The sequence below is a fragment of the Puma concolor genome, chromosome F2, assembly GCF_028749965.1.
Source record: "Puma concolor isolate L17-30 chromosome F2, mPumCon1.1.hap2, whole genome shotgun sequence".
Classification (NCBI taxonomy): domain Eukaryota; kingdom Metazoa; phylum Chordata; class Mammalia; order Carnivora; family Felidae; genus Puma; species Puma concolor.
Genome location: NC_141684.1, coordinates 9,307,666 through 9,327,525, shown reverse-complemented (window position 1 = coordinate 9,327,525; position 19,860 = coordinate 9,307,666). Strand labels below are relative to the sequence as shown.

At 44.4% G+C, this 19,860-nt stretch overlaps 2 protein-coding genes across 15 annotated transcripts in view; both read left to right on the top strand.

Moving 5' to 3' along the window:
- Positions 1-7,032, top strand: part of PHF20L1 (PHD finger protein 20 like 1) — an 87,051-nt gene extending 80,019 nt beyond the window's left edge. For 8 of the 14 annotated variants that reach the window (XM_086694949.1, XM_086694948.1, XM_086694942.1 and 5 more), the window contains 3 exons: positions 1,494-1,860; positions 3,112-3,310; positions 5,164-7,032. In XM_086694949.1, coding sequence (XP_086551075.1) covers positions 1,494-1,860; positions 3,112-3,310; positions 5,164-5,306 — 709 coding nt within the window. In that variant the 3' untranslated portion in view covers positions 5,307-7,032. The remainder of the gene's footprint in view (positions 1-1,493; positions 1,861-3,111; positions 3,311-5,163) is intronic. The other 6 variants (XM_086694950.1, XM_086694952.1, XM_086694946.1 and 3 more) reach the window with 1 other exon arrangement.
- An 11,642-nt stretch (positions 7,033-18,674) lies between these two features.
- The window catches only part of TG (thyroglobulin), a 254,316-nt gene continuing 253,130 nt past the window's right edge, over positions 18,675-19,860 (top strand). Inside the window, exon 1 of the mRNA XM_086695581.1 lies at positions 18,675-19,109. Coding sequence (XP_086551707.1) covers positions 19,043-19,109 — 67 coding nt within the window. The 5' untranslated portion in view covers positions 18,675-19,042. The remainder of the gene's footprint in view (positions 19,110-19,860) is intronic.

Below are 19,860 nucleotides of genomic sequence, written 5' to 3'. Positions count from 1 at the left end.
AAACCAGCTTTCTGCTATGTCTCTTACTGGGTAAGAATTTTAGTGTTTTCTGTTACTAAATTATTAAGGGTTCAAAAGTTAAAATTTATAATTTCAGAAATAATACTTGGGTATTAGAAGAAAACTAATTTGACCCCTGGGTATTTATCTAATCTGGAAATAATTCACAAACATTATTGAGCCTTCTGAAAGGTTTATGCCTCTTGAATATCCTCCTTTCTTACCACCTCTGATGAAAGAATTCCTGTGTACTCAATGAAGGATTTTAATGATGAATTAGCTGTGCAGTGTCACATGCTCACATGTTTAGTGAGGATGGGGGTAGATAAAAGGACGTCATTGTAGACTGTTGGTGAGGGTGTAATTAGTACAACCTCTTTGGAGGCCACTTGGGCAGTTACTTCCCAATTTAAAACGTGTACCCATTATCTAGCTGCTCCATATCTGACTGAAAGTCCCCACTTGTGTGCAGCGATCACACCAACACGCACGCACGTCGGTAGGTGGGGGATTGGCTGGTGAGCCCAGACTGTGGCACATTGATACTGTTCAGCTACTAGAGTTAAGGGAAACGTCTGTGTCCTGATGTGGCAAGCTCCCACATGGGTCATATGCGAAGAAGGCAAATTGAGAGCCCCATGCGTGTAAAAAGAGAAAGTGTATGCTTACCCCTTTAAAAAGAGTAATTAAACCAAAAGTAGAAATTCTTTGTCAGACCTATAGTTAAAAAAATATATAGGTAAAATATAATTTTATATGTATAGAAAATGTCTGAAAGGTTATGCCTCAGTTTTTTTATGATTGCCACTCAGGGAGGTTTTTCCTTTGTACACATTTATTGCCTGAATGTTTTATCAGGAGCAAGTATCACTTTTTGATCGAAGGAAGCTGTTAAAATGGACTCACATAAAAGTTTTTCATGCCATACGATTTTAAAAAATCCAGTGAAAAGTCAGAAAAAGAAGTGCACGTATATGAAGTATTGCTGTGAACTGTCCACAGAATTACATTCACCATTGCTTTTCTTCTACCTCAGTATTATTTCTGTAAAATCGTGAGAATTCCAACTTTGGCTTAAGTTCTGGGGCAGGTTAACCTAAAGCGTACATCTGCTTTTGTCTAGAGTCCCTGCCCTCTTCCTAACCCGGTTCCCTGGGTGGGAGTCTAGGTTTTCATTGGGGAAGTGGGGTCAGTCTGCCTGAGCGCACACACTTGGTGTGAAACGTCAGTCTGCCTGAGTGCGCACACTTGGTGTGAAACGTCAGTCTGCCTGAGCGCGCACACTTGGTGTGAAACGTCAGTCTGCCGGAGCGCGCACACTTGGTGTGAAACGTCAGTCTGCCTGAGTGCGCACACTTGGTGTGAAACGTCAGTCTGCCTGAGCGTGCACACTTGGTGTGAAACGGGCACGGACAATGAAGGGTTACCTGTATCATCTTACATTCTGAAACTTGTCTTTTCCTGAACTGCTCTTTCTCCAACTTTGTTGTAAGGAATAAACATCATCCCGACCTCCATCTCTGGGCTTGTCCTGGAAAGCGAAAAGACCAAGATCAAGGAATTGCGGGGGTAGAGAAAAAAATGACAGCACAAGACACAGGGAGTGTTGAGGAGAAGAAATACCATGTTCAGAACCATAAAGAACCACCTCGTGTGCCCCTAAAAATGGAAGGAACTTACATAACAAGTGAGCACAGCTACCAAAAGCCACAAAATTTTGGTCAAGACTGCAAATCTCTCGCAGACCCTGGGAGCTCAGACGACGACGATGTTAGCAGTTTTGAAGAAGAACAAGAATTCCGCAGGAAAGATAAAAACCGTTCACAGTATTCAGTGAAAGAAGATGGGATGCCTGACAAGGTAGAACTATCTCATTTGTTTTGGCTTGGAAGATAGGATAGAATGTAGGAAAATTTTCTAAAATCAGACAACTGAATTCCCAGTAAAATTATGCTTATATTTCCAAGTTCACGGGTGCCTGGTTAGGGTGAAAACATCTTTTGCATCTCTATAAGAAAACACTGGCCATTTGAACATTTAATTATCCCCTAGTTCAGAATTGTAGATGCAGTCAACTTTTGCCCTCACCAAAGTCTCAGTTTTATAAATGCACTTAGATGCCTCCGAAAACCATGAGCCACAGTTTTTTCCAAATGAAGATGTCTGTGTGTGAGAATGTGTGTGTGTGTGTATATGTTAATATAATTTGTCTGCTCTTTTTGTGTGTTTCAGATAAAAGATGGTGCTCTAACCTTTTTAAAACCATAGCACATTTGTGTCTGCGTATCAATTCCATTAGGCGATACAGTGGGTTTTTATAGCTCTTTGTACACTGAGTATTTATAAACTTCTTTCCTAGTCACAGGGATTGTCTTAGTGATGCCGTTTCCTCATTTTTCATTGATTTTCAGCTAGTAATGCCACTAAAATAATCCTTTATTTTTCTGGCCTATTTCATCAAGAAATCACGGTAAATAAATTTGGGAAGCTTACATTTCCTGATATTTGTGGCAAATTATTTTGTGAAATGCATATCCCTTTTATGAAATGAATTCTTCCTGGTGAGTCTCGGTTCAGATTTTCTGTGTATGTGTTAAGCAGTTTACACTTTTTTTAAGTTTTTAAAAGATTCTTAACTTTCTCTTGCCTCATTGATTTAATTGCAGCAGTTAATTACAGCCTGCAGTTAATTTGACTTTAAACTGGCCTTTGCCAGTTTTCATGATTTTTCCGTCATTGCTTTCTGCCTTCACTCCGCTTATGTCCTTAGTTTGGATTAATCGAAGAAGGGGTCAGTCTAAAATTAGCTGGGCTTTTTAGTTACAGAGTATCATTAGCGACTTCATTTCTTTAGCATGTTTTATTGAATGACTTCCACCCTGTGTGGCCCTGTGCGAGGCATCGTGGAGAGACATGGAAGGCATTTTTGCTCTTCTAAGGACCAGCAGATAAAATGTAATTATATGCTAGCACTTCCTTTAAGACTGTTCTGTGAGTCAGGTTGGATTTCACTGATCATTGTGGTAATGAGGTGTTTCATGCTGTCTTTCCCATTATGACATTATATTTCGCCCCATTCTGTTTTTTTTTCCCAATGGTTCTTTGGAGAAGAATCCAGCTGAAAGGAATACGGTATTTATTTATAATGATAAAAAGAGCACTGACGACTCAGGACACGCACATCTTCAGTGGCAGCTCAATCTCCTTACACACATAGAGAATGTCCAGAAAGAAGTTGCCAGCAGGATGGACCTAATAGAAAAAGAAGTCGATGGTAATTTTAAGAAAGAACTAAAATACAGTGACTCTAGTATGTAAAGTGTCCGTTGTTGTTACAGAGACATTATGTGAAGTGTTATGTGAATTACGGGGTGGGAACTGTAGATCCTGTCTGTCCTGATGGAGCGTCTTGATCATTTACATCTCGTTTAACACAGATGGCATTCGGGGTGTTTTAGGCTGAAGACAGTATGACTGGATATTATCTTGGTTGTTTTTAAGTTGGGTGTTTATTGGACTTTAAGACACAGAATAGATGAACATAAGGGAAGGGAAGCAAAAATAAGATAAAAACAGGGAGGGGGACAAAACATAAGAGACTCTTAAATATGGAGAACAGACTGAGGGTTACGGGAGGGGTTGTGGGAGGGGGGATGGGCTAAATGGAGAAGGGGCATTAAGGAATCTCCTCCTGAAATCAGTGTTGCGCTATATGCTAAGTTGGATGTAAATTTAAAAAATTTAAAAAAATTTTTTTAATTAAAATTTAAAAAATAAAAACAAATAAAAGCTAAAGTTGGATATTTATTAAATACTGCCCATTTGCTGGATGCAGTATAAAGCACATATGGAATATTTATTAGTTTCATTGAACTGTGATTTTTTTTTTTTTTTTTTTTTGGAAGTTAGTTTACGGACCTTAAGCATATTTAAAATATGGGGGAAAATCCTTTGTATCTTTGCTATCACTTTGGTCAGTAGGTCAGTAAAATTAACAACAGGAAACTCCTGCAAGCTGGATAGGTAAACCTTAAGTGTGCAGACACATTTTCAAATGGTTTTCTTTTATAGTTTTGTTTTTATCACACAGGAGCCTGAGGGTATAGACAGGAAAGTTGAGAAAATAGGGTAAGATTACCTAATTCCTAATCCAGTGTTTTGGTTCTTTTCCTAATGTCATACATGGATTATATTCCCATTTTTATTTTTTTTTTTTTTTAATTTTTTTTTCAACGTTTTTATTTATTTTTGGGACAGAGAGAGACAGAGCATGAACGGGGGAGGAGCAGAGAGAGAGGGAGACACAGAATCGGAAACAGGCTCCAGGCTCTGAGCCACCAGCCCAGAGCCTGACGCGGGGCTCGAACTCACGGACCGCGAGATCGTGACCTGGCTGAAGTCGGACGCTTAACCGACTGCGCCACCCAGGCGCCCCTATATTCCCATTTTTAAATTTCACCCCACACTAAATTAGAACTCCTACTGCTTTGTTTTTCCCTGAGAAAAGAGTAAATGGAAACCCATTTCAAAAGCATCTTCCATTGGGTTTAAGCTAGCTTTTTGTTACTTTAATGTTTTGAGTAGATTTCTGAAGGGAAAACAATGTGCAACTTGACACTGTCCCTTATTATTAATAAAAAGTGTAGAATAACTAATTGTATTCTGCCTAGACTTCTAATGTGCTTGCACATTTTTAAAAGTAATGATAAAATAGTGGGACTGAAAGGGCCACTGAGAAATTGCCACCTCCTTTCCTTTGTTAAGAACTTCCTGATTTAAGAAAAACAATGGTGAGAGTAGCTAAATTTCATTGAAAATGGAGTGGAGAGGATTTAAATCTAAAATAATAGAAAGCTTCAGCAGGCACAGGGAACTGTTATTTCCTGTTCAGAAGAGAGTAGAAGGAGATGTTCAAAATGAAATTAGTTTATACCTAGAAAGGAAAGAACTATCTAAAATAACAACAAAATCACCAAGAAGCACTAGAGCTCTTGTGGGATAGGTGGAACGGATGCTATACCCTTGGACAGGCGTGAGTCTGTTGGCCCTTCTAGAGGAGGGGACGTCGTCTCTGTCTCCACCCTCCCCCAGCCTCCCAGTTACACCATTTTGTGGCTCCTCCCAGTTGCCATTTCAATCTGCTTGTTCTCTTCTCTCCTTTAGTTCTGGAAAGCTGGCTTGATTTCACAGGGGAGTTGGAGCCACCGGATCCTCTTGCGAGACTGCCCCAACTTAAACGCCATATCAAACAGCTCCTAATCGACATGGGCAAAGTGCAGCAGATAGCGACTCTTTGCTCCGTATGACAGCAGTGAAAGCCGAATGAAAAGAACGTGGGTCTCTTCAGGCGATCGTTTTTATTATCCACATGACTGCTACGTGGATAGTTATAAAAAGCTTAGTGTTGTTTGGTCATTTACTGATTTGTGACATCAATAGGATGGCACCTTGGAAAGGAAAATGAAGAACAGCTTTATCAAGGAAGCTGATGTTAAAAAAAAGCTTATGAGCAAGCTACAAACGATAATGTGATCTATGCCAGGGATCAATGACGTGGAATATAACTTATGCCAAGGAAATCGAGTTGGCGGGAGTTTTGAATAGTTGCTTACATGAAGCTCGAGATACCTGTAGAAAGAAGTATGGTGTGTTTATGTAATTTTTAGTAGAGAGGTCCATGTAACGAAGCAGAATTTGGCCTACAGCAAAATTGTAGAGGAAATGGAAATACCGGAGAGTTCCGTAAGGTTGCTTATACGAACTGTCTTCTCCACAGTTCGTCCGGCTGCACCGCAGTTTAGAGTATTTAAACTTCTATAGGATCATGAGCTGTTTATTAGGTGATGAATGTCCTTAATCAGAAAACTGACAGTGGAAGCCTCACTTCCCAGGAAAACAGTTGTGGAATTCTTGCTTCATTATGATCACATATTTAAAAACAAATGCCAAATAATTGGAATTTATTTTGCAGGCAGTAAGCTCATTGTAAACAGAATGGCTCACAGAAGGGTCAGCGTGCCAAATGACGATGACACTGCTGGGGAGAGAACGTTAAATACCCCGGGAGTTCTACTCCCAACGTCTTACATAGGCCGTCAGCCCATCAGACACCCGATGTCCTACACGGGACACACGTACTCTGTAGAGTTGAATGCGGTATTCAGGCATCGGCGTACAGCTTGATCCTGAGTATGCTTGGTGTTTGCCTTCAGATAAAAATTGTAAATAACCTCAGCTGGGATGAGGAGTGACAAAAATGTCGAAACAATTTGTGGCTGTGGATTTTTTTAACTGCTGGTAGTGGAATACTGGAAACGCTTCATTTCTGAAGATGAATTTTATTTTTAAAAAATACACGCGCACTCAAAATGTTTAGCTTTGGTCACAAATGGACAAATTTCTGAAACCAAAGGCGACTATAAGTTGCTGAGTTAGCTCTTGCTGGAGTTCGGGCCCGGGTCCTCCTGTCTGCCAGTGCCCTTGTGAGTCGTGTGCCACCATGCTTTGTGCGCAGGTGTGCGTCCGCGTGTGCTTGTTTGAAACAAACACTCAACGTACATATGTACATAGTCTACACATATTTATATCTACACATATCTAGTTTTATTACTATAGACTATAAGAGTTGGTGGTTAACATGAAATGTTACCTTTTAACAGACTGTTTTTAAAAATTAAAAATGTATGTACAGGTTTTGAAACTTTTTTAAAAAGGGGGAAAAAGACTGTTAAGAGGAGGCTATTTGATGATATAACACTTGAATATTTTATGCCTCATTCTGTTTATCAGTTCTAGCGATCTGTGTAAATGCATTGTAGAACTGATACACAGTAAACTTGAATTTATCTTTGATAAGAATACATGCCACTGTACATTCAGATATTATTTAAATTTGCAAACACACTGTTCTATATGTAAGGTACTGTATGTAAAACTCTTTATTAAAACTATTCCACATATCCTGAAATTTCAGCTTGCCTTTTTGTGGCCTTATATTTTGATGTAAAGACGATTAAAAGAATGTGCAAAACAGTCATTCGAAATTTTTATTGCCTTCTGACATTTTCCAACTTGATAAATGTGCCAAAGACCAACAGACGTAACATAAGGTCCTGTGTATTTCACTCGTTCTGCATTCACTTTGTCAGAGGTCTTACTGGGAAATGAAAAGCTTTCGTAGAGGTGATTGGGATACTTGCTTAAATTTGCATATTAAAGTAAAAAAAAATAATAATAGTGCCTGTATTCCATGTGTGGAGTAAACTTGCTAATGCCTGTATTTCAAGATTGATAACTATGTCTTTCATTCGTGTTAAAAAAAAAAAAAAAAAAAAAAAAAAAAAGAATGGCTCTAATCTTCTCTCTGTTGTAGTTAAATTCCGGATATTGAACTTGTATCTTTTTCTTTTCCCCTCCAGAGTGGAGCGAATAGCATCCTTAACCTATGGATAGTGGCGTTGCCTAGGTTCTTGTCACGTACACAGAAACCCTTTGTGCCTAGTGATACCTGTCTTCTCAGTCCCTGGGAAGGGGCCACAGTTAAATCGACATGCATTTGTTCTTGGAGTACATTGTAATCGGATCCCTTTACTTGTTAGAAGCCAGCAAACGGGAGGCTTCCCATTAATACCTAGATTACTCAGTTTTGGCTCTGCTTCTACGTGTCTGAATTGAAAGTCTGAATTTTTTAATTTAGATTTTTAAAGAAAATCTATGCCAGATCACTTTCACGCACATATCCTTTCGATATAGAGTATATCAGCAATTGGTTGACGTCTTAGCAACGAGTTGGCTGAGCCTTTCCCTGTTTAAGAATATGAATTCGTTTTTGAGAAGTCAGTCCATTGTGAGAGGTTTCAGATGAGTGGATTAAAAAAATCTGTGTATTTAAGTATAAGCAGTAAACTAGAGAGGGTGTTTCTCGAAAAGATAACTTTCTCCTTGCTGCCCCGACAGAAGAGAAGGAGCACTGGTGGGAGGGATCCTTAGCGTGGTAGTGGCCAGGGGAATCTGCTTCCTCGTACTTGCGTGCGGTCCTTCTGACTTACTTCCTTAAAGGAACTAGGTCCCTCTCCTCATTTCAGGTAAAGCCCTTTTTCCTGACACTCTGTGTTTTCACTGACTTATTTCCTCTCCACGTGCATGCTCTACACGTTTGAAACGAAGCACCCCAGTTCCCCTCCAGTGAGCTGGACCTTCTCCAGCTTCACTCTCTGCTGTGACAGGACGTGGAGAGAACCCCCTTTTGAAACCCCGTATCCGTCCCATCCCCGCCTGTGCTGACTTCTTCGCCGTCCCCCTAGTTCTTCAGCACATCTTGCTATGGAGGGGTTACTTCTGGCCCCTGAGATGCTAACCTTGTTTGTCTTCATTGTAATTCAGGAAAATGGTCCCTGCCAGGCCAGAGGATTAAGACTTCCTGAGTGCCTGCTTCGTGCCGGTGTTGTACGTTACCTGCAGAACCCGATTTCAGGCTTGTGTGCTTGGGGGCAAACAAGAAGGTTCTCGGGACAGGGAAGCTGAAGCGTACAGACACTTAGACACCTGTCCTGGGTAAGGCTTCCGTGGCAGGTCCGAGATGCAAACCCCGTGTTCTTCGAGCCCATGGTCTCTTCCTAGCAGAGGTGGGTTTCAGTTTCCTTCTCTGAAGCCACTGGTGACCATTTCAAACCAAATCCGTTCTGTGTGATCTGCATCTCCAGTTCATTTCAATTCAGCCTCACTTGTAGACTGTGCTTGCTTCCTTCTTAACATTTCCCTCTTCTGGGAGGTTCTCCATTGTTGTGTTTCTACAAACCCCGACAGTTATTCAAGCTTCGATTTCTCTTCCATAGTCGAGGCCTCCGACCTGCAGTCCCCTGCGTTGTGCCTGCCGTGGAGGGGCGGTGTCAGTGAGCAGTGACCTGGCAGTCGTGGGGCAGGCATGAGCTTTGCAATCTGCCACTCGAGTTTTCACTCGAGCAGTTTAGCAGCAGCGGTCTCTGAGCTTGGCTTTCCTTATCTATAAAATGTGGATAATGCCTAACGACTGTTTTGAGAGTTAAATGAAGCAAATAAGGTACCTAGAAGCTCTTATTAAATTATGGGGTTGCAAATTAAGTGTAGTCACATTTCAGTGTCATCCGTGTTCCAGCCATCAGGTTATGTGGCTGGATATAGAATCAATAAAGTCCTAGTCTACAGGCTAATAGAAACATAAAAAACCTATTTTTTTCAAAGAGATGGGTGGTATCAGTGCAAAGAGGCAAAAGAAAGGAAAGATAATTAGATTTGTAGGTGGAGGGGTTTGGGGAAAATAGAATACGTTAAAAAAAAATGGTCTTTGGATGTTTTTTGACCTCTGCATAGGAATTTTGAAAAATTACAATCCACTCCCGGTACTTCTGTCTTGGGGTACCCCTAAAAATGGATCTGAAGACCAGACTTAAGTGTACTTACTGTATTTAAGTGATCGGCCAAGGAAGTTTTGGAGTGAGGAAGAGGGAAGTGGGGGAGTGGGGAGGAAAAAGCCAAGATCTGCACAACTGAGGGCACTGCTATGGGCAATGGAGCTTTGATTCTGCCATTTAAAACTGTTCATTATAAATGTAAACAGTTGCAAAGGGTGTGATTTTGAATTTGTAAATATTGGCATATTGAAATCAACATGTTATTTTTAAATGTAATAAATCAACTGTTCTGTAGACCAACATCTATTTTCAAAACAAGCTCTTCCTTGACATTGGGAACTTCTACATGTTTGTATATTCTCTTTTTTGCCTTTCCCAATAGAATGTTATCTTCCTTTATACTTACAGGTCTCTATCATTCTTTTGTACACACACACACACACACACACACACACACACAACAGTATATTACAACAGAAATGTATTTATACGACTAATAATAGGACACTAATACTGCTGAATGGAAAATGGAAAAAATCTACAATTATAGTTGTGGATTTCAACCCTCCTTTAACACTGATTGATAGAACAAGTAGAAAATCAGGACATAGGACACGAACAAATGTGAACAGTCAATTTGGTGTAATTGACACAGAACGTTTGACCCAGCAACATGAGAATAGAAATTTCCTTTTCAAGTGCATATGGAATACTCAGAAGGATAGGCAGTATACTAGGCTATAAAACAGGCCTCAATACATTTAAAATAATTGAAATCATACTATGTTCTCTGACACAATGGAATTAAACAGGAAATCAATTTTGGATCTCTGGAAACCAACCCCCCCTCTCCCAAATGTTTGGAAATTATCAACATACTTGTAAATCACCATGAGTCAAAGAGAAAAATTACAGGCAAAATTAGAAGATATTTTTAATTGAATGAAAAGTAAAATGACATGCTAAAATTTGTGAGTTGCAGCTCAAGCAGTATCAGAGGGAAATGTGTCGTTTGAAATGTTTATATTAAAAAGGTAACACGGATTTTAACGAGACCTATTGTGATCGTTTCACAATATCTACAAGTATCAAATCATGTACATCTGAAACTAATATTTGTCAATTGTACCTCAATTTTACACATTAGAAATAGAATGTAGTACAAAATCACCCATCTAAGATTTGAAAACTAGAGAAACAAAACTGAAATAGAAAAGGAAATATGCTGAAATCAATGACCTACTAAATGTGCAAACAATAGTCAAACAGTGTAAACCAAAATGATTCTTTGAGTAAACCAATGAAATTGGTTAACTCCTATGGAGACTGATAAAAAATTAGAAGGAAGAGGGAATGTTACTACGTGTCCAACAATTTTTAAAAAGGGATATTATGAAAAACTGTCAAATGCCAAATTTGACAGCTCATGTGAAATGGAAAAGTTCCTCAAAAGACACAGGCTACCAAAAGTGACTCAAAATGAAATTAAACAAATTGAATTTGTTAATAAAAACGTTTCCTCGAAACTCCAGGTCTGAATGTGAATTCTATGAAACAAGTAAGGAGGAAATCTCAATTTTGCACAAGCATGGACAGAAAATACGAAAGGAGCACTTATTTTTGGAGACCAACTTTGACCTCATGCCAGACCAGGAAAAGACACCAACAAGGGGAGGAAATCAGACCAATACGTGGTCTTCTTGACTAGACACAAAAGTCTTCAACAAAATATTAGCAATATGAAGCCTGTGACCCAAAGTAAGGATGATCTATCAAGATCAAGTTGAGTATTCCATTGGAATACAAATTTGGTTTAATATTAGAAAATCAATGTAATATACCGTCAAAATAAATATCTGTTCATCTCAATAAGCTAAGCAAAAGCGTTTCCTAAATATCAGCATTTATTCATGATTGAAAACTTGGAAAAGGAATAGACAGGACTTTGCATTCCGATAAAAGGCATCCACTGAGAAACTTACCCTTAATGTCATCGTGATAAGTGAATACTTTCTTCCCTAAGATGAGGAGGAAGGCCAGAAAGTCCACTGCCACCACTTGTATCCAGTGTTGCTCCAGAGGTCCTGCTAGTGCAATAAGTCACTGAGCAATAAAGGAAGAAAAATAAAAGGCGTACTACTTGGAAAGGAAGAAAGAAACATTTTGAAGTGACCTGCACATGAAAAAAAAAAAAAAATCTAAGGACTCTACCAAAATGCTACTAGGACTAACATTTCTATACATTAGCAGCAAACTATCAGAAATTGAAATTTTTTAAAATACCATTTTCAGGGGCGCCTGGGTGGCTCAGTCGGTTAAGCGTCCGACTTCAGCTCAGGTCACGATCTCACGGTCCGTGAGTTCGAGCCCCACTTCGGGCTCTGGGCTGATGGCTCAGAGCCTGGAGCCTGCTTCCGATTCTGTGTCTCCCTCTCTCTCTGCCCCTCCCCCGTTCATGCTCTGTCTCTCTCTGTCTCAAAAATAAATAAAACGTTAAAAAAATTTTTAAAAATACCATTTTCAGTGGCATCAAAAATATGAATGCTTAGGGGTAAATCTGAACACATGTATGCTGAACCTGTACACAGAAAACTACAAAACAATGCCTAGAATAAAGATGAGATAAGCAAATAGACAAATATGCCAAGATCATAGACTGGAAGAGGCAATATTGTCATATGTCAGTTTTCCCAGAACTGATGCAATTCCAAGCAAAATCCCCACAGACTTTCAGAAACAGAACTAAGCAAGCTGATTCTAGAATTCAAACAGAATTGCAAAGGTCCTAGAATAGCCTAACCTGTTTTGAAAAAGAAGAACAAAGAAGGACAATTCCTGATTGGGGGGGCTTATTATAAAGCCATAGTCATCAAGTGAGGGAAGAGGCAGCCACGAGATGGAGGTCTAGACCCATGGCACAGGATAGAGAATCCAGGAATAGACCTACTGAAATACGACGGGCGGTTGAATGGGTGAGAGTCTGTTACTCTCCCTCCTCGCCAGCATTTGGTGTTGCCAGTGTTCTGGATTTTAGCCATGCTGATAGGTGAACAGTGGTATCTCGGTTTAATTTGCGTGTAAGTATCCAACTGTTCCAGCACCGTTTGCTGAGAGTATTATTTTCCCTTTGAATTGCCTACGTGCCTTTATCCCAAATCAATTGACCTTGAACACACAGATTTATCTGTACCCTGGATTCTCTTCCCATTGCTCTACACGTCTATCCTTAAGCAAATACCACACTGTCTTGATTCCTGCAGCTTCATAGGAAGGTTTGGAATCAGTGTAATTCCTCTCTAAGTATGTTCTTTCTTCTTTCTTTTATGCCTGTTTATTCAGGGGGAGGGGTGGAGAGAGAGGGATAGAGAGAATCCCAAGCAGGCCCTGTGCTGTCAGCACAGAGCCCAACGTGGGGCTTCATTTCACGAACTGTGAGATCATGACCTGAGCAGAAATCAAGAGTCGAATGCTCAACCAACTGATCCCCCCCAGGTTCCCCTAACTATGTTTCTTCTCGAATGTTTTTGCCAATCCCATTTTTTGCATCTTCATAAAAATTCTAGGATCAGATCGTCAACTGTTAAGAACATGCTGGGATTTTGACAGGAATTGCACTCAATCTACAGATCAATTACCATTTTAACACTACTGAGTCTTATGATCCAAGAGTATGGTATATTTCTCCATTGATTCAGGATATCTGTTACAGTTTTCTCAGTAATATTTTGTAGTTTTCAGTGTTTAGATTTTGTGCTTTTTGTTGAATGTATTTCTAAGTATTCTTGGTATTGTAAATGGAATATTTTTTTAAAATTTCATTTTCATATGTTTACTAGAATATAAATAAAATTGTTTTTTATATATCTTGTGAGATTGTTAAACTCACTTAATAGTCTTAGAATTTTTGTATATTCCTTAATATTTTCTAAAGAGGAGGCTAAGAAGATTTTATAGGTGAATGGAATGTAAGATTCTGGATTGGATCCTAGAATTAAAAAGGATATTCATGGGAAAACTGGTGAAATTCATTGATGTCTGTAGTTAACAGTATTTTATTGATGACAGTATTTTATTGATTTTATTGATTTTATTTTATTGATGACAGTTTTTGTTTGGTAATCGCAATATGACTGTGTAAGATGTTAACATTCAGTGAAATCAAAGAGGGAACTCTACCATTATTTCAGCCCCTGGATAGATTGAAAAATTATTTCAAAATAAAAAGTTAAGACACAAAGAATGAAACTTCATGCAAACTATGGACTTAGTTAACAATGTCTAAATATTGGTTCAATAATTGTAACAAATGCACCACAGTAACGTAAGATGTTACTAATAGAAGAAACTGGGTGTGAAGGAGGGTATATGGGGACTCTCTGTACTCAGTATTTCTGTAAATCTAAAATCTATTCTAAATTTGAAAAAGTTAAAGAGAGAAGAATGCGAGAAGATAATCACAATATGCCATCTCTGTAGTTTGAAAAAGAAAAGTATTCAGTGAAATTCTTACAGACCCACAGGCAACTTAAAGTTCATTCATCCTTGAAATACTCTGTCTCTAGGAGTCAGACTTGCCCGGGAAATCACGGAGGAAATGGAGTCATTAAAAAAGTATGCTTCGGGGGCGCCTGGGTGGCGCAGTCGGTTAAGCGTCCGACTTCAGCCAGGTCACGATCTCGCGCTCCGTGAGTTCGAGCCCCGCGTCGGGCTCTGGGCTGATGGCTCAGAGCCTGGAGCCTGTTTCCGATTCTGTGTCTCCCTCTCTCTCTGCCCCTCCCCCGTTCATGCTCTGTCTCTCTCTGTCCCAAAAATAAATAAATGTTGAAAAAAAAAAAAAAAAAAATTTATAAAAAAAAAAAAGTATGCTTCGATGAAATCAGCACAGGAGCATTGGGGGATTGAAAACCATCTTTAAAAAAAATAGGAGAACATGAGAATACGGTGTGGGAGAAAGGCTGAGCCCTTAGAAGGCCAACTGGCCAGATTTCAAATAGACAATGGGGCTTTGAAGACCAGAGCGGACTGGTCAGTCAGGGAGTGGAGTTGCATGGCAGATACAACTGCTTCGAAAAGAGGCAGTAGAGAGAGCAAATGCCTCTTAACTGTTACCGAATCAGAACAGACTCGGAAAGATTGGGCCAGGCTGCACTCGGAGATCTCGGCTCTCTTGCTGGATTTCCCCAGAGACAGCACTAGGATCACGGGACTGTTGAGAAGTTCCATCCTGAGAGCCACCAAGTAAGAGTGGGCGAGCCGCTTGAATGGGCTACCGAACAGGATGCTTACAGAGAATCTAGACACATGTGGGAAGACTGGACCAGAAACAGTACAGAACCACTGACCCCATGGGTGGGGGGGGGGGGGGGAGTTCATTACTGCCCGGCCAGGATGAAACTCCCGCTCCCCATGTGACCCTTCTGTCACCATCCTGGCAGAGGGCTGGGGAGCCTCCCTACGGTTAGGCAAAGGTGGGATTCTACGGTCCCCCCTCTGGCCTTGGCTAGCATGGGTGGAGGCGGAGCCACAGTTTTCTCTGTGAGGTTTGCTAGAATAGAGCAGTTATTGTGAAAAAGGTTTTGTCTTGCCAGGCTGCCCCTTTTCTGGACCATCAGCTCAAGAAGCTTTCCTTGGTGCTTTTTTTTGAGCCCTGTGCTTATTGGTGTCTCTAGTTGCCGGCTTGTCCCAGTCTGAGAGACGTGAGGCAAAATAAAGTCTGGGGACCTTACTTCCATATTGTTCCTCTGTCCTGAGGTTGCTAGCTGGCTGTCTTCCTTCTACCTTTCAGAGTCGTCTTCTGTTTTACGTATACTATCCAAGGGTTTTAGCTGTGCTTCGCAGGAGAAATAGGGACAAGTGTGTCTATTCCATCTTTCTGGAAGCAGACTTCAAGCACCAGGAATTCTATTTCCTTGGCAACCCAGGAGGAGCGATGTGGCTCTGAGTCACTGGGGATGGGGCTGGTGGGGGGAAGCTGTCCAAGGCAGTGGCCTGGTACCCAGCAGGAGGGCAGCAGGCTGGCTTAGGGGAGGGGCGGCTGGGAAGCAATTCCCCGCCCCCCCCCCCCCCCCCCCCCGCGTTGGGCGGCGGCTGATGAACCTCACCAACAGTGGCATCTGACATTGTAGTTCACCTAATGTGAGTTTGCTCCTTGGTGAGTTACAGGTAGAGAAGACATCAGGTGGAGTTGTCACACAAAGGAACCTATTTCCAGCAAATAAGGAGAACCCCCCCCCCCCCCCGGGCCGGGGATAGCTTCCAAAGTATGACTCCCCAGGAAGGGTGGAAAGGTTCCTTTTATTTAGGGTTAGGTGACTATTTATTTGTCAAGATTTTATTTCTTACGTGATCTCCACAGCGAGCGTGGGGCCACAACCCCGAGATCAAGAGCCTATGCTTCTTCCCACTGAGCCAGCCAGGCCCCCCCAGGATGATGATTTAGATAGTAGGGCAGCCTTGTCATCGTAAGCAGGGGCGGGCACAAGGTCGCGGGTGCGCCTTCAAAACCAAGCCTACACGTACATCGCGTGTTCGTGTTCGTGTTACGTTAACGACCGCGTGCTCCTCCTCGGTGGCGATTTTAGCATTACAATGAGACGACGCGAACCACAGGTCACTCCGGGGTCACTCCAAGGCCCTTCTGCGCAGGCTCAAGTTGGGGGTGGAGCTCCAACTGGTCTGGGTGGTCTGGGCCGTCCTCACTGCCGGAGGCGAAGTTTCTTTCCCCACCAGGAGGTCCTTTGGCCGTGGGGTCTTTGGCCCCAGATGAGAGAGAGAAGCTGGAAACTGGAGCTTCAGAAAAATGTGGACAGAGGGGGGTGGGTGCAAGCAGGTGGGCCCAAAAGTGAGGGCCCGGCGTCCAGCTGGCGCGCGCACGCGCCTTTTGAAGCGATTTCCTCCTCTTTATTCCAGTTACTCCCCCCCCCCCCCCCAGTCTTCGGTAAGCACCCCAGTATCGGGGCAGGAAGGCGCGGAGGCAGGGTTCTGGGTTCGACCCTCGGGCCCGTCTGAGCGTCGTGGGCTTGAGCCGGGAGCGGGTCGGAGAGGAACCCGGCGGGCGTCACCGCGGAGGAGGCCTGCGTGTCCCCGCGTGTCGCCCCGCTCGCGGCGGGGGCCGCTGAGTCACGGTGAGAAGCCGAAGCCCGGCGCCGGCCCCAGCTCCACGCTCTGCTGCCCGCTGGAGCCGAGCACCTCTCCTGCGCTCCCCGTGCGCACCCCTGCGGCCCCCAGCACTGCAGGGCTCCAGAGCCAGCCGAGCGGGGACGGCGGCCGCGCCAGCGGCAGTGACTCAGCAGGCGCTGGGCTCCGGGGCTCAGAGCAGGTCATGCCTCGCGGTGGCCCCTCACCCGCCCTTCACTCCCGGGGTTCAGTTCTGGCGGGCAGGTCCGCCGCGCTTCCGGAAGAGACCGCCCTCCTTCCAGAGTTGGGGGACCTCTGCAGGTCGGGCCACCCCCCGGAGGTCAGGGGAGGGATCCCTGCAGATGAGGAGGCGCCGCTGTGTCGCCAAGAGGTGTTGCTGGCTCCCCACAGTGAGGGGTGTAGGACGGGGGGCCTGGTGGGGGAGGGGGATTCTTCCGCTCCTGCCTCCTCCCGTAAATGCCAACACACCTACCCGCTCAGATCATCTTTGCCTCAAATCTGAGTCTCATTATCGGTTAGCCTCCCCAACCCTCCCACAGCTACACGGTTTTCAGGAGCGGCCCGTGGTCTTGACCTCCGGGACACCTGCGCAATAGTGACTGTCCTTCCCCCCCCCCCCCCCTGCAGCTGGAGAAGCAGCCTGGTGAGGGGCCAGGGTGGGAGGCCCTGCGAGTCCAGAGCCCGTAGCCCAAGGTGCTGTGAGGAAGGGTCAGGCCCAAGGCGGGGGGAATGAGGGTTTGCTGGGAGGATGTGGCGGTCGCTGGCCGCCATGTGAGCGGAGAGGTTAGGATAACACTCAGGTTTGCCATTAGAGAGATGGAAAGAGCACAGTGAGGTGCAGCGCTGGAGGAAGCGTTGAGCAGCTTGTTGTTGTGGGGTGTGTTGAATTTGAAATGCCTGTGGAGCATCTGGGCCGAGTGGACCTGAAGCTTAGCCACCCATTTTGGCTGGGCTGGGGCTGAGGCCGGGGCTGGTGCTGAGACTGGGGCTGTGCAGAGCAGGATTTCTTACCCAGTTTTGGTCCCCCCCCCCCCGCCCCCACCACCTAAAATAAGTGTAGAGTTTTACTTTCTGTGCTTTGTATCAGGAACATAATAATGATGCTGGTAACCAACCCTGGGCAGTTACACGCAGGAGCTGTGTTAAGCACTTGGCATATGTGAACTCTTGTAAGATTCATAGCACCTCTGTTGGGTAGCACGATCCACTTCTGCGGCTAGGGCCCTTCATTTCCCTCCTGGGTGGGGAGCCTCCTCTACCTCCCAGCCTGGCCTCCTGGCCTTCCCCCACACCCAGGTCCCACATCCTCAGCGGGGCCTTCCCTTCCCATCTGCTACCCCTGCCCCTGCAGGGTATCCTGGGCGCCTGTCACCCTCTGGCACCACGTCATTTGCAAGATGAGAAAATCAGTGATCTTAATTGCTAGCTTCTCTTGTGCACATACTCATCACCTTACAGCAACCCTATCGAGTAGGTACACATTATTATTCTCCTTGTATTTCTTTTTTCTAGAGGAGGAGGCAGGGGCTGGAGAGGATGATGTGAGTTTTCCATGGTCGCTCAGGGAAAGGAGGAAAGGAAGGAGGCTGGCTTTGCTAAGAGAAAATACACTGCTTTACAATCTCTCTGTGGGAGACACAGTGCCTGCTCCCTTTAGGTTGGAGATTCTGAGGTCCTCGGACAGCGGGCAAGGGAGACCACGGATGAATAGGAACCTGTGTCTGTGTGCTTGGCTTCCCTTCCTAACGTTCTTACCTTCTATACTAGTCGTTTTGCTTGTTCTCTGACACAGTCTCATTGCCTGGAATAGTGTCTGTTGCTGTGGGGCTCTAAATTGTATTGGTGGAAGGAAGGCAGGGAGGAAAGTGAGGGAGGGAGGAAGGGAGGAAGGAAGGAAAGGGAGGGAGGGAGGAAAGAAGGAAGGAAGGAAGGAAGGAAGGGGAGGGAAGAAGGAAGGAAGGAAGGAAGGAAGGAAAGGGAGGGAGGGAGGAAGGAAAGGGAGGGAGGGAGGAAGGAAAGGGAGGGAGGGAGGAAGGAAAGGGAGGGAGGGAGGAAGGAAGGGAGGAAAGGAAGGAGGAAAGGGGGGGAGGAAGGAAGGAAGGAAGGGAGGAAAGGGAGGGAGGGAGCGAAGAAGAAAGGAGGGAGAGAGGAAGGAAGAAGGAGAGGAAAGAAGGGAGAGATAGAGGAAATGCTTTGTTCCCGGGAGGCCTGAGCCTGTGGCCCACAAAACCATAGAACTTTCTTCACCTGCAAAGATGAATTTCAAAGTCACTCCACTAGGTTCTGCTTCACAGAGCCTCAACGAGATTCCCGTCCCCCACTGGCCACACGAGTGTCCTCAGAGGGAGCAGACGCAGGTGGAGGAACCCCTTGTGACGGGCAGAGAAAACACAGCTTCCCTGAGTGCCCGTGGGGGTGGGGGTGGCGGTGCCAGAGAGGCTCTATAAAGGCTCCCTGGCCAGAGCCTAGGGCGGGCAGTGGCTTGTTCGCCTTCGTCCCCGGACGGGCCCACAGAAATGGTCCTGGCCCCGTGGGTCCTCAGTCTGCTGGGCTCAGCCTGCTTGGTGTCGGCCAACATCTTTGGTGAGTTGCGGGTTCAAGGCCAAGGAGCAGAGGGTCTGGAGGGAGCTCTCGGGTCACAACCCCGACGTCAGTCAGCCAGGCTCTGCCCCTGCGCCTGGGAACATTTGTGATCTCGTTTAGTCCCCACCGTGTCCTGTGGACGGTTTTCCGATGAAGAGACAGTGGTTTTGAGAGTCGGACTAAATTACCTTGAGGGCACGGAGCCAGCGACTGGTGGGAGAGGAGGTGGGAAATCAGATCTTCCCAATTCAATTTGAGCTCAGCCCACCCGATCCTGTTAGTGAGTTTTGGCGTTGATACCTGGTTTTATTCCCTTGGCGGTCTCGGGCCGAGGTCATCCACACGAGGCGTTTGAGAAGTCATCGGCAGGTAGTGAAGAAAAACCACAGCAAACCAAAAACCACATCCACCTGTGTAGTGAAATAGAGGCGGTGAAATAGTGAGCAGAGGTTGGCCACTTGCTGTGGGACTTTGGATAAGTGTCAGCTTCCCTTTTCTGTTTGCAAAAGGAAGACAGGGACACTAACCTCCCGACGCGGTCGTGATCTCCAAGTGCGTGCCTGCATGTCACATGTGTTCTCAAAGGAGAATACGACGAGGACGCCTGACCCACAGGGGTTGCTGATTAATTTGCATTCCTGACCTGGGCCGGGAGAGGCACTGCCCACAGGGAACTGCTTGATAAATTCAAGAACACCGTCTTTCTGGCGCTCGGACGCCGTGGTTCGGGGGAACGCAGTGTCTGAGGGTT